The sequence below is a fragment of the Paramisgurnus dabryanus genome, chromosome 13 (assembly GCF_030506205.2).
Source record: "Paramisgurnus dabryanus chromosome 13, PD_genome_1.1, whole genome shotgun sequence".
NCBI lineage: Eukaryota > Metazoa > Chordata > Actinopteri > Cypriniformes > Cobitidae > Paramisgurnus > Paramisgurnus dabryanus.
The window spans coordinates 17,087,840-17,105,209 of NC_133349.1; the positions used below are offsets into that span (position 1 = coordinate 17,087,840).

The 17,370-nt window shown below is 37.1% G+C and overlaps 2 protein-coding genes across 2 annotated transcripts; one reads left to right on the forward strand and one right to left on the reverse strand.

Annotated features, from left to right (window-relative positions):
- Positions 1-637: 637 nt before the first annotated feature.
- On the reverse strand, positions 638-6,145 carry LOC135743241 (zinc-binding protein A33-like). Its single transcript, XM_065260837.2, has 6 exons — positions 5,243-6,145; positions 5,009-5,104; positions 4,659-4,889; positions 4,486-4,508; positions 4,292-4,410; positions 638-2,611 (listed from the first exon to the last, which is right to left on the reverse strand). Exons 1-6 carry the CDS (start codon positions 5,624-5,626, stop codon positions 2,079-2,081), a joined length of 1,386 nt encoding a protein of 461 aa, XP_065116909.1. The 5' UTR covers positions 5,627-6,145; the 3' UTR covers positions 638-2,078.
- Positions 6,146-6,226: 81 nt separating this feature from the next.
- pdp1 (pyruvate dehydrogenase phosphatase catalytic subunit 1) lies at positions 6,227-10,475 on the forward strand. The gene is made up of 2 exons (XM_065260836.2): positions 6,227-6,366; positions 7,257-10,475. Exon 2 carries the CDS (start codon positions 7,268-7,270, stop codon positions 8,810-8,812), a length of 1,545 nt encoding a protein of 514 aa, XP_065116908.1. The 5' UTR covers positions 6,227-6,366; positions 7,257-7,267; the 3' UTR covers positions 8,813-10,475.
- The last annotated feature ends 6,895 nt before the right edge of the window (positions 10,476-17,370 follow it).

The following is a 17,370-nucleotide window of genomic DNA, read 5'->3' on the forward strand; positions in this document are numbered from 1 at the left end:
AAAGCATCAAGCAGTTTTGATTAAACTTTGCACTTTGAAACCTGTCTCCATGAGTTTTCAGGACCCCAAAACTTTTCATTTGTGTAAATGAATAGCCAAACTGCATAAAGATCTTCTTATTTTTAATTAAAAATGGTGTAGTGAATGGCCCCATAGGGGGTCTGGGCCCCTGAAGAGATTTTCCTTCATGGCAGCTTAATGATTTATTTTAAGCTAACTGCTCTTTATCACTCTGAAACCACAAAACTAATTTTGACAATTACATTTTAACTCCTATAAATTGAAAAAAATATGTCTGCATTTAATATGTAAGCATTTGTTGTGGCAGAAATTGCCATTGACTCTTCTAAACATCTACCTGTCATTAAAAGGTAAGAGGAGGTTGAGGAAAATACACATTTTGTAAATGTCTATAAATACATTTCTAATGTTATGCTAAATCACTGTGAATCCCACAATGTGATGATGTGGCATTCCGGTAATGCCTATTTCTTTCACTGTCTGACCTGAATCTTCCTAAAGTTAAGTTTATCAATCTATGAAAAATAGATATTTCCAGTGCGTGAAGGTTTGTTCCAAATATTTTAATTCACTGTCCATAATTGTACTGTAAATATAACACTGACAGCATCAAGCAGATAAGATCAGAGAGTTAACATTTGCATTAGAGGATATCTCTGCATCAGATGAGGCTCTTTATCAGTATTCACATCACAAACTATAAATAGAAACCTTTACAGTAATAACAAAGCCACTGTAATAACAAACAATTAATAATAATGTTATAAACCAGCACTCTCTATCTGAAGCATTTTTATATGAATACATTTAAATTTTCCAGTTTTTTAACACTTCTTATTCTTTTTTTATTGGCGTGGTGGACTACCAACTTTAAAGCTGCATGTCACCACATAGCATACTGAATGAATTAGTTTATGAAAAGATTGTGAGCTTCTGAATGTGATGTGATGAAGGTGGGGCTGGGTGATCGTCACCAATTGGTACAGAGCTCTGAGGAATATTATAGTCAGAAAGTGACAAAGGGTCGTTAAGATTAGAAACACATCTTTATTTGAAAAGTTACAGACCAAAATTATTTATATAGCACATTTTATATAAAAATAATGTAAAAAAAACTTCAATGAACTGTATTGTTTTCATTACCTTAGAATGAGCTGTTTTATTTACATAGGCCCTGTCCCAAATGGCACACCCCGGACTTGTGGACCTCCTCAGAGTCCACACTTTGATGACATCATGTAGTGCAACCCTAGGGACCCTTCACGCGAGTCCAAGAGGGTGCACCGAAGTTGTATTTTGAGACAGACTCGAGCGAAGACCGCATCAAGGGTTCAAAAGGGGCGCTGATGAGCACACTTCGGAGCCTAAAAATGACAGATGGGACACCCTACGGACTCGTAGACTAAGCAAGCATGCACAGTTTAAGGCCACGAGACCGAAAGTCCACATGAAGTGCGTCATTTGGGACAGGGCCCATACACAACAGGTCCCCTTACAAGTTGCCATTTTGCGCCACCATGTTATCAGTAGCTGTAAACAGACAAACTGTTTTGTCACTACGGTGTCTTAGATGATGAAATGTTTGTCCTGTGGCAGCTACTATAGCTTCTCTATGCATTTCGAAGTGTGAGCTAAAAATCTACACAGTGGACCTAAGTAATTTATAAATGAGTAATAATACTTTAAAATCTATTCTAACTGTAACTGGAAGCCTTTGTAAGAACTGGAGTGATAACCTCAGATTTTTTGGTTCTGGTCAGTATTCTGTCAGCTATAGACAGTGAAGACAGAGAGGTGAAGACTGACTAGGAGCAACAGCTGGTATATACACTACTTGATACTAGGGAACACTTCGTAATAAAACAATCAAATATTCGGAATACAGAAGAATCAGATTTATTTGACTTTGGTAAGTTCACAAATGAATTCAAGTCTGAAGATCAGACGAAATCACACCGGAACAGCTAGGATGACTTCTACTGTGCACATCAATTGGCCAAATCAGTTTCATTCATGTGTGATTTCTTTTAGATTGTAATTTAATTAAATTTTTAGGGTTAAGTTTTTACAACTACTTGAATTGGTAATATCTTAAGAGGAGAGTTTGCATTATAATTATAAAAGAATGGAAACACTTTCTCTGTGAAGTTGGTTGTCAATGTGCATAAACATCGGTTATTTACAGGATCACAGAATGACACTTCTGTTCTGTCCCAATCCAGCTGCACTCTCACCCTCTCTAGCTTCTCTTCAACAGTTAAGGGAGTTGGGGGTTTCCCTGGGGAATCTGAAAAATATTTGACATTTCTGTGCCATACACACCAGACATTGTTTTTAAAAAAGTCTGTATTCCTTGGGTTTGATTCTGTGGTTATTCCAAGAACCCAATTTGAGTTGTCCCCAACTTCAACATCCCAGACGTGTGATCCTGAGGTATACCCCTCTGAACCCAAGACACAGGCACAGTTTTCAAATCTTTCTGGATTATAAGGAAATTGTGAATCTGCTGTGCTGTCCTTCTTCAGACTTGTCAGATCATCAGACAGGATGAGTTCTGGAAATGCAGTGTTGGGGTCCAGAATCACAGGAGCTGATATGTGAACAAAAAAAGACACAGACAGGAACTGTGACACACTGAACATGTTTTTAGTAACAACATAATTCCCAGTTACATTTGTGTTATGCCATTGTTTTAATGAGTTTGCTATTATTCTCTAATGTGGAAAATATAAACTAAGAATAAGTGACTACAAACTTACGGTACTGTGCATCTGTGATCCTGTCTGTTAAAACCCATCTAGTCTTTTTGTGTGTTTTACTGTTTAATGTAAATCAACCTACATAATGTGAAGAACATTCTGTAATCAATCAATGTTTATTTATAAAGCACATTGAAAAACTGCCAAGGCAAACCAAAGTGATGTACATAGCATAAGAATTTAATAAATAAAAAGTAGGGATGCTCCCATATATCGGCCGATGATGCTTGCTATGCTTCTTAATGAATTACGGAGACATCTAGCTTTTATTGCTTTTAATCTATGGCTATGACACGCAGCTCCAGGAAATGGCTTAAGGATATATTTATATTGCTGTTCTTCAAACCTTTTCAGGTACTTCATGATAATAAAGAAAATGTATAATGATTCTGTTTGACGAGTGTTGCTTTTTCAAATGCATGTTATAAACGACTTAAACTAACAGTGATTTCAGATCGATAAGGACTTACTGATCAAAAGCCATAGTACATGAAATAGCTGTGAATAATATCATATAGAATGGTTATCGGCCACGTATTATTAGTGTATATTGGCATTTTTCGGAGAACCCCAAATAAAAAAGAAAACAACCATAAAATTGGAAACAATTAAAAACCATTTATAGAAAATAAGAAAGTTTTAAGTTTAGTTTTATAAACTGCGATAGAGGGTGCAGCCCTGATATCAAGGGGAAGCAATGGCAAACGCATGACTCCCCCGGTTTTTGAGTCTGGATCTGGGAACAGGGAAAAACCATCAATCACAGGATCTTAAAGATCTTGATATGGTGTCAGTAGATCAGTTAAGTATTGGGGACATGAAAGTTAAGGGCTTTGTAAACAAACAATAAAACTTTAAAGGCGGGGGTGCATGAGTTTTGAAAAACACTTTGGGAGCAGGGTCTATCAAAAGAAGGTCCAGATTCTATTGTATCTGGTATGGGCATCTTTGTTTAGGTGATTTCAAATGTCAACGGCTTTCTGAGATAATACACCCCACCTTTAAAATAAATCCTGTATTTGACAGGAAGCCAATGTAGAGAAATTAAAATGGGTGTAACGTGGTCATACTTGCGCTCCCTTTTGAATAGTCTAGCAGCAGCAGTTTTGGACTAACTGAAGACGAGAAACTGCAGATTGAGAGACTCCAAAATACAATGAATTACAGTAATCCAGGTGAGATGTGTAACTGATATCGTTAATATTGACTGAGTAAGGTCATGTCAAAGAGTGAAATCAATGAGTGAAATCAAACTTTAATGCAATTAATATCATAAATTAGATTATGAGACTTTAGAATGGATTTCACAGACAGGGTCACATTTAAATCAATTGAGCTAAATAATTTTGTTAATAAATATTTATGAGGATTTTTATTAAAGCATTACCTAAAACTAGAATTAGAAATTAAATAATTGCTACAAACTTTAAATGATTGTAGTACTTTTTATCTATTTTTTGGGTATTTAAATGGATCCAATGATTGTAAGATTTTAGCCCTTTAAAACTCACTATATTGGATAATTTGTTGCATCTTTTTCCAAACTCTGAATCCCAGGTTGCCCAGGTAATCTGCCACATTTATCAATTCTCCAGAAACCATCTCCGAGGAAGGAGGTGACATCTGTGCTCTGAAATAACATTCAGCAGTCAATTCTGTGAAGGGTTCGAGTCAAGAACTATAAACAATGAGATGAATCACTTACCTTTTCAATGTGGCTTTAAAGTTCTGAAAAATATATAGAGCAAAAAAATATATTTATAAAAATGTACATTTAAATAAAAACACATGAACCATTGATGTTAACTGCAGTCCCACTGAATAAGAAAGCAGTTTGGATGGGTATGCACAGAAGCTAAGAAATCCACGAGTTCTCACATTTAGAAATGAGATGTCGTTGTCTTTCATTATCTCCTCTGTGTCTTTTATTATGTCTGATAGAGCTAAGATCTCCATGTTTATCTTCTCAAGCTTCTTTTTTATCATCTGACTCTTCTGATCTTCCTCTTTCCTCAGTGCACTGATTGTAGCTTCTTCCTCGTCAATGAGAAACTGACGAAGCTTCTTAAACTCCTCTTTGATTTGTTTCTCAGTGTGTTCAAACTGATCCTAGGAAATCCACAAAAATAAATGAAGTTCGGTTAAATCACCTCTGCAGTTCCACATTTCTTTCCATGATCAGATGTGTAGGTCAGGTGACTCAATAATATGTATATATAAATATTCACCTTGATGTGAAAAGCTGTGTAATCATACTCTTCTTTATTCTCTTCTGCCTGGTTAAGTTTGTTTTGTAAGGTTTTCAGTGCAACCATGAGTTCCTCCTAGAATTTTATATATATATATATATATATATATATACACACACATTATGCATATAGCGTGAGCAAAATTAACATTGTTCTTTCATAAACAAAAATGTTTGGTAGTGGCTAACACATGAAAAGAATAAATGGTCTTACCTTGGATGATAAAACTATTTCACTGATGGGGCGAAATGTGTGATTGGCATGTGTTTGTGAATCTCTACACACTAAACAAACAAACTCTTTATCTTCCAGGCAAAAAAGTTTGAATTTTTCATTGTGTACACTACAGGACACTGATGTTTCTTGATTTCTCTTCTGTGAGAACGACTCGCATATGTTTTTCAACACAAGATTACCAGGAGGGTCGTCTTTCGAGGATCTTCTCCTGCAGATGGGACACTGCTGATCAATCTTTGTTTTCCAGAACTTCTGAAGACATTCCTTACAGACATTGTGACCACAAGACAAAAAAACAGGATCCTTGAAGATTTCATAGCACACGGGGCAGGTTAGGTCTTCTTCAGATAGTGAATCCATTCTCACCTTTTACAAACGCAAAAACTATCAGAATTGTATTTTCACTTTCTGAATTCAGTGGCGCTTTTCTTCTAAATTTAGAAATAGCTATGGTTCTAGAAATAATTTAAAGTGGCTGTTCTCCAATTTCCTGACTAATTTTTGCATTTCTCCAGAAATAGTGCGACACGAAAGAGAAAGTCGTTTCCAGGTAAGTTTTGTAAGGGGGTGGAGTTAATCCTTGTTTAAGCTTGTTCTGGGAAAAACACTCGATATAAATCTGGGCCTTGATGGCATAACAGTATTATTTTTGTGTAAATGTGTACAATGAAAACAGGCATTTTCTTAAGTGCTCCTTTTAAGCACGATGTATACAAAGATTCCTAATATATGGCTTACGTTACATTACATTTTACAAGACGCTTATATTTTACTCTGTGCGTGTAAAAGGTCTCTACCTAATGGTAAAAAAATCTGCTCGTTGACAGGTTTAGCTTTCGGTGTACGTATAAGAAAAACAAGTGGTCTTTTTTAACCAAATTCTTTGCTTGGTTATACACCGGAACAAGAAAGGCTAAATAAATATCTGATGACAACGACGTAACAGCTACGTAAGCGCACCAATCAGCAGCTGCTCTGGACTCCAGTCTATTCTGTAGTACTGTGAAGCGAGGCAGTCTTGCAGGATGCGGGCGGGGTGGGTGTATATGAACTAATGTAGCCTGATCAAACATCACATTATTACTTGCAAAGATATTCAGGTAAGATCCTTATTTATCGTTTGACTCTAAATACTACCATATGTGATGTACGTCGATAAAAGACAGTTATTACAAAATATCGCAAGCATTGTGCACGCAGTAGCGTGCACTGTAGCAACACGCAGTAAAGCAGCGATGAGCCCAGATACTGTGTGGTATTTACCACTTTAACTACATCTACATTTTTTTAGATGCAGTCACTGCACACGATTTCTCTTAACTTATCTTACCAAGCCCAAGCTAGTAAACAATATGGCAACTTTGCAGATAGTATGTTGGTCGATGTGGACGGGGCGTAGCACTCCATCGAGTCTCCTTTTGCAGCATTATCTGCAACTGCCGTTTAATCTATAAATCACAATTTTTATTCGTTGTTAAATGTTTTGATGCCACTGTTTAATGCATGTAACGTTTCGCGCTATGACAGCGTCTTCGTTTGAGCTGCATGCATGCTGGTTGTACACATAGCTTGCTCTTATGTAAACCAGCTTGAGGGCGTTTTCGTCTTAACTAGTGTTGTGTATACTGTGCAAAGGCTTTATTCGCAACTATAAACATTTATTAAAAACAACAAATTACAATTTCGTTTATGTAACGTAATGGGTAAGTGATACTGATGCAGTTACAAGTCAACGGGACAGCATGTACAAGAATGTAGTCGTGTCGGTATGGGACTATTAATAGCAATTGGTTGCTCTCCCATCCTGAACGGAATGAATTTTCCATGACTTTAAATCAAGTTACATAAGTCTTAAGTGAGGACCCAAGAAATTGATAATCCTTGAAGGACAGTTTCATTAAACTATATTGAAGATTGGACTTCTGGAGTTGTTATTTGTGTATAAACACTATGCATGATTTTTTTGTAATTGAACTATGTTTACCTACAGGTCTAATTATCATGGCTGCAACCTCCCAACTGTTCAGGATCGCCCATGGCAGACAATTTGGTCGGATTTTGATACCCGCCATTACATGCCAAAACTCCTGCCAGTCTCCTGTATCCTGCACCAGTGCAACTCGGCCATACGGTTTTCATCATTCACGCGGCTACAGGGCTTCAGCCGTGTGGCACACCTACTACCTGACCCCACCCCAGGTTGACAGCATCTTAAAGGCGAATGAGTACAGCTTCAAAGTTCCTGAATTTGATGGCAAAAACCTCAGTTCAATCATGGGCTTTGACAGCAACCAGTTACCTGCAAACGCACCCATCGAGGACCGGCGAAGTGCAGCGACGTGCCTGCAGACACGCGGCATGCTGTTTGGCGTGTTTGATGGCCACGCCGGCTGTGCCTGTGCACAGGCGCTCAGCGAACGGCTTTTTTACTACATAGCTGTTTCGTTGCTACCTCATGAGACGTTGGTGGAGCTGGAGAATGCGGTGGAGAACGGTCGGCCTCTTCATCCGATCCTGCAGTGGCACAAGCATCCCAACGATTACTTCAGCAATGAAGCCTCACGGCTTTACTTTTCCAGCTTGCGCACGTATTGGCAGGAACTTCTGGATCTGAGCGTTCCTGGAGAGCAACCTGACGTTGCCGAAGCACTCGTGAGCGCTTTTAAAAGGCTGGATAATGACATATCTCTAGAAGCGCAGGTTGGTGATCCTAATGCGTTCTTGCATTACTGGGTACTTCGCGTGGCATTCTCGGGAGCTACTGCATGCGTTGCGCATGTAGATGGCAATGAACTGCACGTGGCCAACACCGGAGATGGGCGTGCAGTGCTGGGTGTACAAGAACCTGATGGATCCTTCTCGGCACTTACGCTCACCAATGATCACAATGCGCAGAACGAGTCCGAAGTGCGTCGGGTGCGGGCCGAGCACCCGCGTTCCGAGGCAAAGACCGTGGTGAAGCAGGATCGGCTGTTGGGGCTGCTCATGCCCTTTCGCGCCTTTGGAGATGTTAAATTCAAGTGGAGCATCGAGCTGCAGCGCCGCGTTCTCGAGTCAAGTCCAGACCAGCTCCACGAGAATGAGCATGCCAAATTCATTCCCCCCAACTACCACACGCCACCCTACCTTACAGCAGAACCAGAGATCACTCGGCATCGCCTCCGTCCGCAGGACCGTTTCCTGGTCCTAGGCTCAGATGGGCTGTGGGAAACGCTACATAGGCAGGAAGTGGTTCGGCTCGTGGGTGAGCATCTCACTGGAGTACATCAGCAGCTACCGGTCAACGTCGGGGGCTTTAAAGTGACCCTGGGCCAGATGCAAGGATTGTTGCAGGAGAGGAAAGCTCGCATCTCCTCCACGTTTGTGGATCAGATTTCAGCTACGCATCTGATTCGGCATGCCGTGGGCAGTAATGAGTTTGGGATGGCGGATCACGAGAGGTTGTCAAAGATGCTAAGCTTGCCGGAAGAACTCGCTCGCATGTACAGAGATGATATCACGATCATCATAGTGCAGTTTAACCCACATGTCATTGGTGGACAGTAGGACTAAACATACTTTTCATTTCACATGCACTCTGTTACAATGCTAATCTTGTGCACAATCTTGTTGATGCATTATCAGCAATATCAGCACAGCAAAACCAATATCAGTGGAATGTATTAATCTGTATGTATTTATGTTCATTTTTATTTTCACATATTCAAGGCAGCTGCCTTTGAAGGGGTAATCTTGAAATCGCAGTATAAGTGGTGTTTGTTGCCACTGTTATGCTGTACTGTATGTGGCAGTTAGGCCAAATGGAGAAAGAAGTGCTAAGCCTAAAACAGACCCAAAACAATATTTAAGACTGGAACCTGCACACTGTTCAAATGTACCTATATATTTTTAGCACATTTTGCACTGTGGAGAGACTTAAAGGGAAGAATGTAAGGTTAAAAATTGCCAAAATCTGCTTTTATGTTGTATCGTTTTAATGAAACTGCTAAATAATACAAAGGTCATTTTGGAATGGTGAGATAAAATGAGTATGAAAGAATGAAGTTTTATTATAGTTCATTTTTGGATTTGTTGGTTTTGTGGTAACGGAGTTTATGGAGAAGGTAAAAAGCAGCAGAAGTTTGGATTTTGTTGCAGTTTTTAATATACACACACACAAAATATGTTTAAATTAGTACTACGTTACAGTTAGTTCTTTTTCTTTATCTTAAAAGTTTTTTGTGTAAATCATGCCTTTAGTAGATGATGTTTTTCATATCTTTGTTTAATAATCGTAGAAACATGGTTACATTCTGTAAAAATTCTGTTAAATGAGCTTTGAAGTATATTTTTGTCGTCTTCAAGTTAGTAGATATAAAGTCTTGCACAGTAAGGCAGAGCTTTCCAGATTATCCTTAATTGTCATTTTTATTTGTATTATTAACAATAACAAAATATTCTCTGTTACTTTCATGTCAATCTTACCTCGTCCATTTTTTTAAAGTTTGTAATGCTTCTGGCCATTGCATAAATTTGATTTCCATTGATTTGTGCAGATTTGCTGGACCTTCATGTAAGAGAAACAACATGAGGTTCAGTAAAGGTTGAAGCGACAAAACGTACCAGAAATGAAACGCACACAAACGCTTGTATGCTGAAGGAATTGTGAATCTGAAGGATTTGCATTTTCTGGATTGTGTTTCCAAAGTCATTTAATAGATTTCAATGTTGCACGTGTTACATTTTTCGAGTCATGCATTACATGAGATTAGAATTTCTCACTTCTTCCCTCCTTTGGTCAGTGTTGTTGGTCAGTTTAAAACCATAACTCTGTGATTGAACATCTAGTCTGCTTTTTTGTTCTGTACTCTGCTCTTGCACAAGAACACGCAGCTGATTACCACATGAAATGTTAAGTATGATAGTAGAGCAGCACACAGTGTTATTGGGGTAATACTGTCATAAAAAGTATGGACCGTGAGTTTGCAAAAGTGTACATATGGAAAGCTTTTTATTATAAGCATAATACTTGAAGTAAGTGTATGCTGCAGCTTGTTAAGTTAAGTTTAACAGGCTTTACCAATGTTTTGAAGCATGTAACCAATGCATTTGATTTAACGGTATTACTATATGCTGGTGCATGAACATGACTTTTGTGAGCACACTTGCTTTTTTTGTATTGACACTGTTTTAATAAAAATGTTGTTACCAAACATGATATCAAGACATTTATTTAAAGTCAAATGCAGAGTAAAGGTGAAAATGTTGTCTAATGTTAGATTTTTTTACGAAGTGCATGTTTGCAATGCTGTCAGACCAGAGCAGTTACCTCAGGGACACGAGAGGAGTCATACTGGTGTCAGATCGCACTCTGATTTAGCAAACTGTAAGTAGGTCAGTCTGTCGTGACTGGATAGGTCAGTAACCTTTAAATGCCAAATTTATATGACATACAGGTGCTGGTCATATAATTAGAATATCATCAAAAAGTTGATTTATTTCACTAATTCCATGCAAAAAGTGAAACTTGTTTATTATTTTCATTCATTACACACAGACTGATATATTTCAAATGTTTATTCCAAAATCCCAAATTCAGTATCTCATAAAATTAGAATATTACTTAAAACCAATACAAAGAAAGGATTTTTAGAAATCTTGGCCAACTGAAAAGTATGAACATGGAGATGCAGATTTCATTTTCCAACAGGTGTTGGCACCTGCACACAGTGCCAAAGCTCCCATTACCTGATTTAAGGACCATGGTATCCCTGTTCTTAATTAGCCAGCAAACTCGTCTGACCTTATTGTGAATTGTGAAGAGGAAGATGCAATATGTCAGGCCCAACCATGCAGAAGAGCTGAAGGCCACTATCAGGGCAACCTGGGCTCTCATAACACCCGAGCAGTGCCACAGACTGACCGACTCCATGCCACGCCGCATTGCTGCAGTAATTAAGGCAAAAGGAGCCCCAACTAAGTATTGAGGGCTGTACATGCTCATACTTTTTCATGTTTATACTTTTTAGTTGGACCTGATTTCTTAAAATCCTTTCTTTGTATTGGCTTTAAGTAATATTAAAATTTTCTGATATACAGAATTTGGGATTTACATTAGTTTTCACACTCTTAGAAAGGATTTATACATCTTTGTGTGTAAAGCTTTTAACACATTATGTGTCATTTTGTGCTGATTTTGTGTTAAAATGTGTTGTTTCAATGATAACTGGGATTCTGGGACAATGCATTTAGTGTGTTTTAACATTTGTTCTTAGTTATATCATCAAAATTTAAAGAAATAAACATTTGAAATATATCAGTCTGTGTGTAATGAATGAATATAATAAAGAAGTTTCCCTTTTGGAATGGAATTAGTGAAATAAATCAACTTTTTGATGATATTTTAATTATATGACCAGCACCTGTATATATGCACAGTTAAATATTGGTTGCAGAAAAGAAAGTTTTTTTATTGCAATCTAAACCCAAGGTTGGTGGGCATAGTTTTGACTCATGCAACATACTTTTTCATGTAATCCAGAAGAAAATTAAATATTTGATTGTTATATTGTAGGCTTCACTGCAACACAGTGGTACAACACAAGAGGGCGCCAATTGAGAACAACTGCAGCAGTCAATAGCTAATTTTGCATTAGAAATTTAATGCCCTGGCCAAAACTTTGAATTTGTGTTAAACTATATGTGCATTACGTTTGAGAAGTGAGTTGTTTATTCCCTCAAAAGCACACGATCTCCCAGTAGTCACTACATAATGACGCAGACGCAAATCTATGTTGCTTATTTAACTAAATAAATATTGGTCTTTTCATGGAGCGAAACAAATCCAAGAGTGTATAAAGGTCTTTCAATGAACTCACATCATCTAACACAATGCTCACAACGTAGAGTTTGGAGAATTGAGGTGTTGTAATATAAAGGTGATTATTTTCTGTTTGCCATTGGTTTAATTGTGTTGTGCTTATGTAAAAGATATGCATGAGAGGTGACAACAGAATCTTATTTAATATTTTTGTCCTGTTTCATGCATGTTATTTTCTTCAGGACAGTGCCAAGATTCACTGCCACTGGGATGAAAGTAGTGAGAATGGTTTTGCTAGTTATTTCCTTTTTATTGTTATTTTAAAGTCTTGCTTTAATTATGATTTTAAATATCTCTTTTACTGTTTTTTTTCTCTATAAATTAATGATTTATTTCTGTGTAAAGCACTTTAAATCATCTGTGTGTATGAAATGTGCTATACAAATAAAATTGCCTTGCCTTGCCTTGCCAACTTAGACACACGTGGGATACGTGTGCATGTGTTCTTACTGCACATTGAGTGCTCAGTAAGCAGCTTCTAAGTGAAAGTGTGCAGACGGGGTGGCCTATTGACAGTGTGATGTTTTTAACCCAAGAACTCTTGTCTTAGCATTAATTAACATTGGCCAAATTCAACCTATGGGTTCTCCATATTCTCAAACTGGCTCTGCTTATTTTAAACTACACTCTGAAAGGATTTGTTAATTTTTACACATGTTTTTGAGTTAACACATTATGTGTAATTTTAACACATTTTGTGTCATTTTGTGTTAAAATAAAACACAAGTTGTGTTTAAAGTAACACAAAATGTGTTGTTTAAATAATAACACAGAGATGGGTGGATTCTGGGACAACGCATTTGGGTCATTCTACATAAACGTCCACTTTTGGTTTGGCAATATATCTTAAAGTTGATTTCCTTTTCTAACATTTAAACTTAGACCACATTATTAGATTACTCTTTGACTTTATGAGTACACATAAATGACAGCTTAATGATTTTGTATTTTTTTGTGTGCATGTACTTAAAGACTCAATACACAATTGTTTTGGCACTGGTGTTACCTACTTCTTTAGCAATATTATATAGTGTTTATGATTTTTTTAAATTTAATTCAGCTTTAAACCTTAATTCTTAAGTGTAGCAGAATTCAATTAATTTAAAATTATCATCATGTCACATGTGAAAGATTTTATTTAATGTGAAAGAAAAAAAAACACAGTAAAACCAGTGACACAACAAATCACCAGTCACTGGTGTTACTGATCTTCACTGGTACTACCCATAAGGAAGGTAACACCAGTGACAATTTTCATGAAAACTGCATTTTACAAAATTGCTGCTGCAAAGTATCAAACCACATGTTGTCAATCATTGTATACTTACTAAATTAAGTAGTTTAATCCATTGTATTCTAGTTTTTTTTGCAATTCCCAAACAATAAAGGAGGTCATACCGGTGACTTAAACTAAAAGCTTCATATGAAATCATGAGATAAATGAGAAGATTTCTGATAACTGAAAAGAGACAGTGGACTTACCATGGGCTTCTCTTCATAGATCTCCAGGAAATTGAAAGAAGGAAGTCAAGTGATGTCATCAGTGTGATTTTTATTTAAAAATAAGAGCTTTTTTTAAACGGTAACACCAGTAATGCAACTCCAGGGGACCACTATTTTCATTATTTATTTTATAATATTTATGTAGCTTTTTTAAATGTAATTTATATCATATTGTTATGGCCACATTATTGTATTTTAAATGGAAGATGTTTTTGATCTCAAAATAAAGCCTTTTCCCTCTGTACATGACTGTGGGGACGAGCACTTCTGTGGTGCTTGGAATTCTAATTAATTTTAAAAAATCAAATATTGCTACATTGATGTCTCAAGAAGGTGTAATTGTTCAAATAACATATTGATTTATTTTAAAATATAAAAAATTAACCCTAAAGTGTTTTTCACATGTAATATATCTGTAAAGGCTAGGGAAGGAAAAATTGACATTTCTGTAGAATGATGCATTTAGTGTGTTTTCCCATAATCAACACTAATGTGTTGTTTTTAACACATTCGTTCTAAGAGTGTAGTTTGTTGGTAGAATGCATCATTTTGGCCAAGCTGCTACCTCCCCTCCCTAAAAATGCATCCTGGGTAGACTCTGTGCTATAAAAACCAGAATAATCTCCCATGTTCCTATTTCCAAGATGTTGTCTGTTGCCATGACAATGTTGTGTGTGTAGGAGTGATGGAGTCAGAGGTTGGTTGATGATCAGATGGCAGGCAAAAAAAAAGAAAAATTTCTCCACACATTCGCCTATCTCTGTTCATTCTTCAGCTGAGGTCATGAGAGGCGTCTCACTCATCTGTCAGTCCATCTGATCAGTAACTTAGGAGTCATTTAACAGTTCTAAAAATTAATTTTAATTCCAAAATATGAACTAGGGATATAACAGCCTGCATATAAAAACGCCTGCATTTGTCAGATGAGATTCTGCTTGTTCATTCACTTCACACCATAATCCTCTGTCTGATTCAGTATCTGTTTATTTATAAAGCTCTAAAGATGGAGGAATAAAATGACACATTGTCACTTTAGCCATATTTGCACTTACAAGACTGCCTATATATATCATATGGGCCCTAAAGCTAAAAAGACGGACATAGCTCAACCTGTTATCTCAGTCCCCTTAGTCGATAATGTAAACATACAACTCTCCAGTTTATTAACTAGTTGCCACTTATGACATTCATGTGCAAGGAGACAAGTAGTTGAGTATCTCAGAGTCCAAAAATGGACATAGAACTGTCATCATGAGCTCTGGCCAATATCAAACATAAGGCGTATCTATGTTTTTTTACTATCACCCTGTAACGGCATCCCCCGACCCCCCACTAAAACTTTCTTAGTCAATCCTTACCCTTCTTGTTTTTGTGTTTGTTATGGAACGTGTTGCTTAGAGATGGACAGAGATGGAGGTAATAGATCAACAAAAGAGATACAGACTGATAAAGACTAACTATATGAGTGACTTTTCTTACTGTGTTACTGTTTTGTTGCTCATGAGTAAATGACTCATTTAAAATGTTGCAGTAAATTCAAACCTGGAATGAATAAAGAGCTACATAAGAAGTACTGGTCAAGATGACCCTCAGTACTTAGATTCAGTAATTGTAACAGGTTCTGGTTAGATGGGATACAGCTACGGCCTAAATCAGGGGCGTCGCTAGACCCCTTTTACTGGGGCACGTGCCCCAGTGTAAATCTTTTGTGCCCCTGTGTAAATCTCAAGTTTACATTTTAGCAGTTAACTAGTTTATTCAAAGACAATCGCGGCAAAACGGATCTGCAATGTAGTTACCCAATTCACGTTTGAAAAAGCGACGCAACAGTCGCACTGACGCGTGCACGCCTCAATTCATGTCCGCGTCCGCGCACGGACATGAATGGGTTCGCGGACGCGGACATGAATTGAGGCGTGCACGCGACTGTTTTGCCGTGCGCAGCCGCATACAAAGTACACGCGATTGAGTTGGTTTATGAAAACATGGCGAGACTAAAGTAAGTTTCTAAATAATAATGAAAATCTCATTGACGCATGTGATGGAAATCAGAAATGTTTTGTGCAAAGCAGGAAAAGGGAAGGAAAAATGAGAGATGATGAATTTAAGGGAGTAAAGACACATAACATCCTACCCTGTCAGGGCTTAAACATTAGAGGGAAAATTTCAGGAAAACCTCTGTCAATAGTCTATGAAATTGCATTGTTCACATACAAAAACTGTGTTATACTGTTCTGTATTTTCAGATATGAAATTAATATTTAGTTGACTAGCTCTAGGTCATTACATAATCAGTTAGCAGTAACTAAGATAGATTTTTTAGTAGTCATAAAATGAAAATATTCTTAAAAATTAAAAAGAAGTTATTAATCATTGTTATGTAAAATGCAAATGTGCATAACATTTTTTTCTCTCCAGCCATTATTTCCAAACATTTTATGCCTTAAGACATGTTAATTATGTTGTATATATGTATATATGAAGATGATACTTAAATATTTTTAAATAAATGTTTGTCTTTCCCAGTACTTGTTGCAATGTTGGAATAGTGGGTTAAGCAAAGGAAATTGTATCTTGCACACAGGCTTTCAAGAAAAAGTAAAAAAAAAAATGGGGGGCCTGTGCCCCAGTAGAGCTTTATGTCTAGCAACGCCCCTGGCCTAAATCCTGTGAGATGTTGAGGTTTAGGTTTGAGGGTGGATTAGCATAAAAACCGCACGCATCCGGTGAGATTTCATGAGAGTTCGGTCATTGCTTTATTTCTTTGCTTTTGGCCACAACCATTGTAACAGATCCCGGAGTGTTGCGAGTAACGAATCAGAATCAAGCATTCCAGAAAGCCGTTTATCACCCAAACACGCGTGCGTTATGAATAGATGTTTTTTTTTCTTTTTATCTCCTTTTTTAATTAAATCTTTACGATACAAACATTAAGAACACACAAATAAATTAATTAATACAGAAACAACAAATAATAGACAAGAAGAGAGCCAGGGGGAGTTTCAAATAAATACATTAAAGATAGAGCATAACTGAATGGTTTTAGCAGCCTTCTTATTTTTTTTAAAATTTTGGATGGATTTTATGTACTGCTCCGTCTCCTTACCAAAAGCATTAAAAGGTGGTTTAGAATTACTAAATTTGGCTTTATGAATATGATATTCCCTAAAATGATCAATAGATTAACTAAGTACATTTATTTTTGTTTTTTAAACGTTATGAATAGATGTGTTCGACTAAACGACACGCAGATGACGTCAAGGTACCGCGAGAGCAAGTCGAAATTATATTTCTCCGTATGATTTCGAATCGCTCTCGGGTTACTTTGATGTCATACGCCTGTTAGTTCTTGCAGCGCCGCAAAAGTTCGAACAAGTTTAATATCAGTACAGACGAGATTCGGAACTGGACACGAGTCAGACTTGTATATTTAAATATGGCAGCTCAACTCTCAATGTAATATTACTTTTATACAAAACTGTGTATAAAGTAAATAAGCAACCCCTCTTGTATGTGCAACTATACTTTCCTGATTTGAGATCTGCCTGTTAAAAAGGTATGTACACCTCTGGTATTCATTTTTAAACGATACATACGACGTGGTTAAGAACGAGAGAGACCTGTGCCGACTTTTTCTATGTCCACTGTGGATGTGGAAATCCAAAATATGTTCATCTCTTAACGGTAACTTTGGCGGAGTGATACAAAACACCTCTCGTCCATTCACATCGAAGACTGGAAC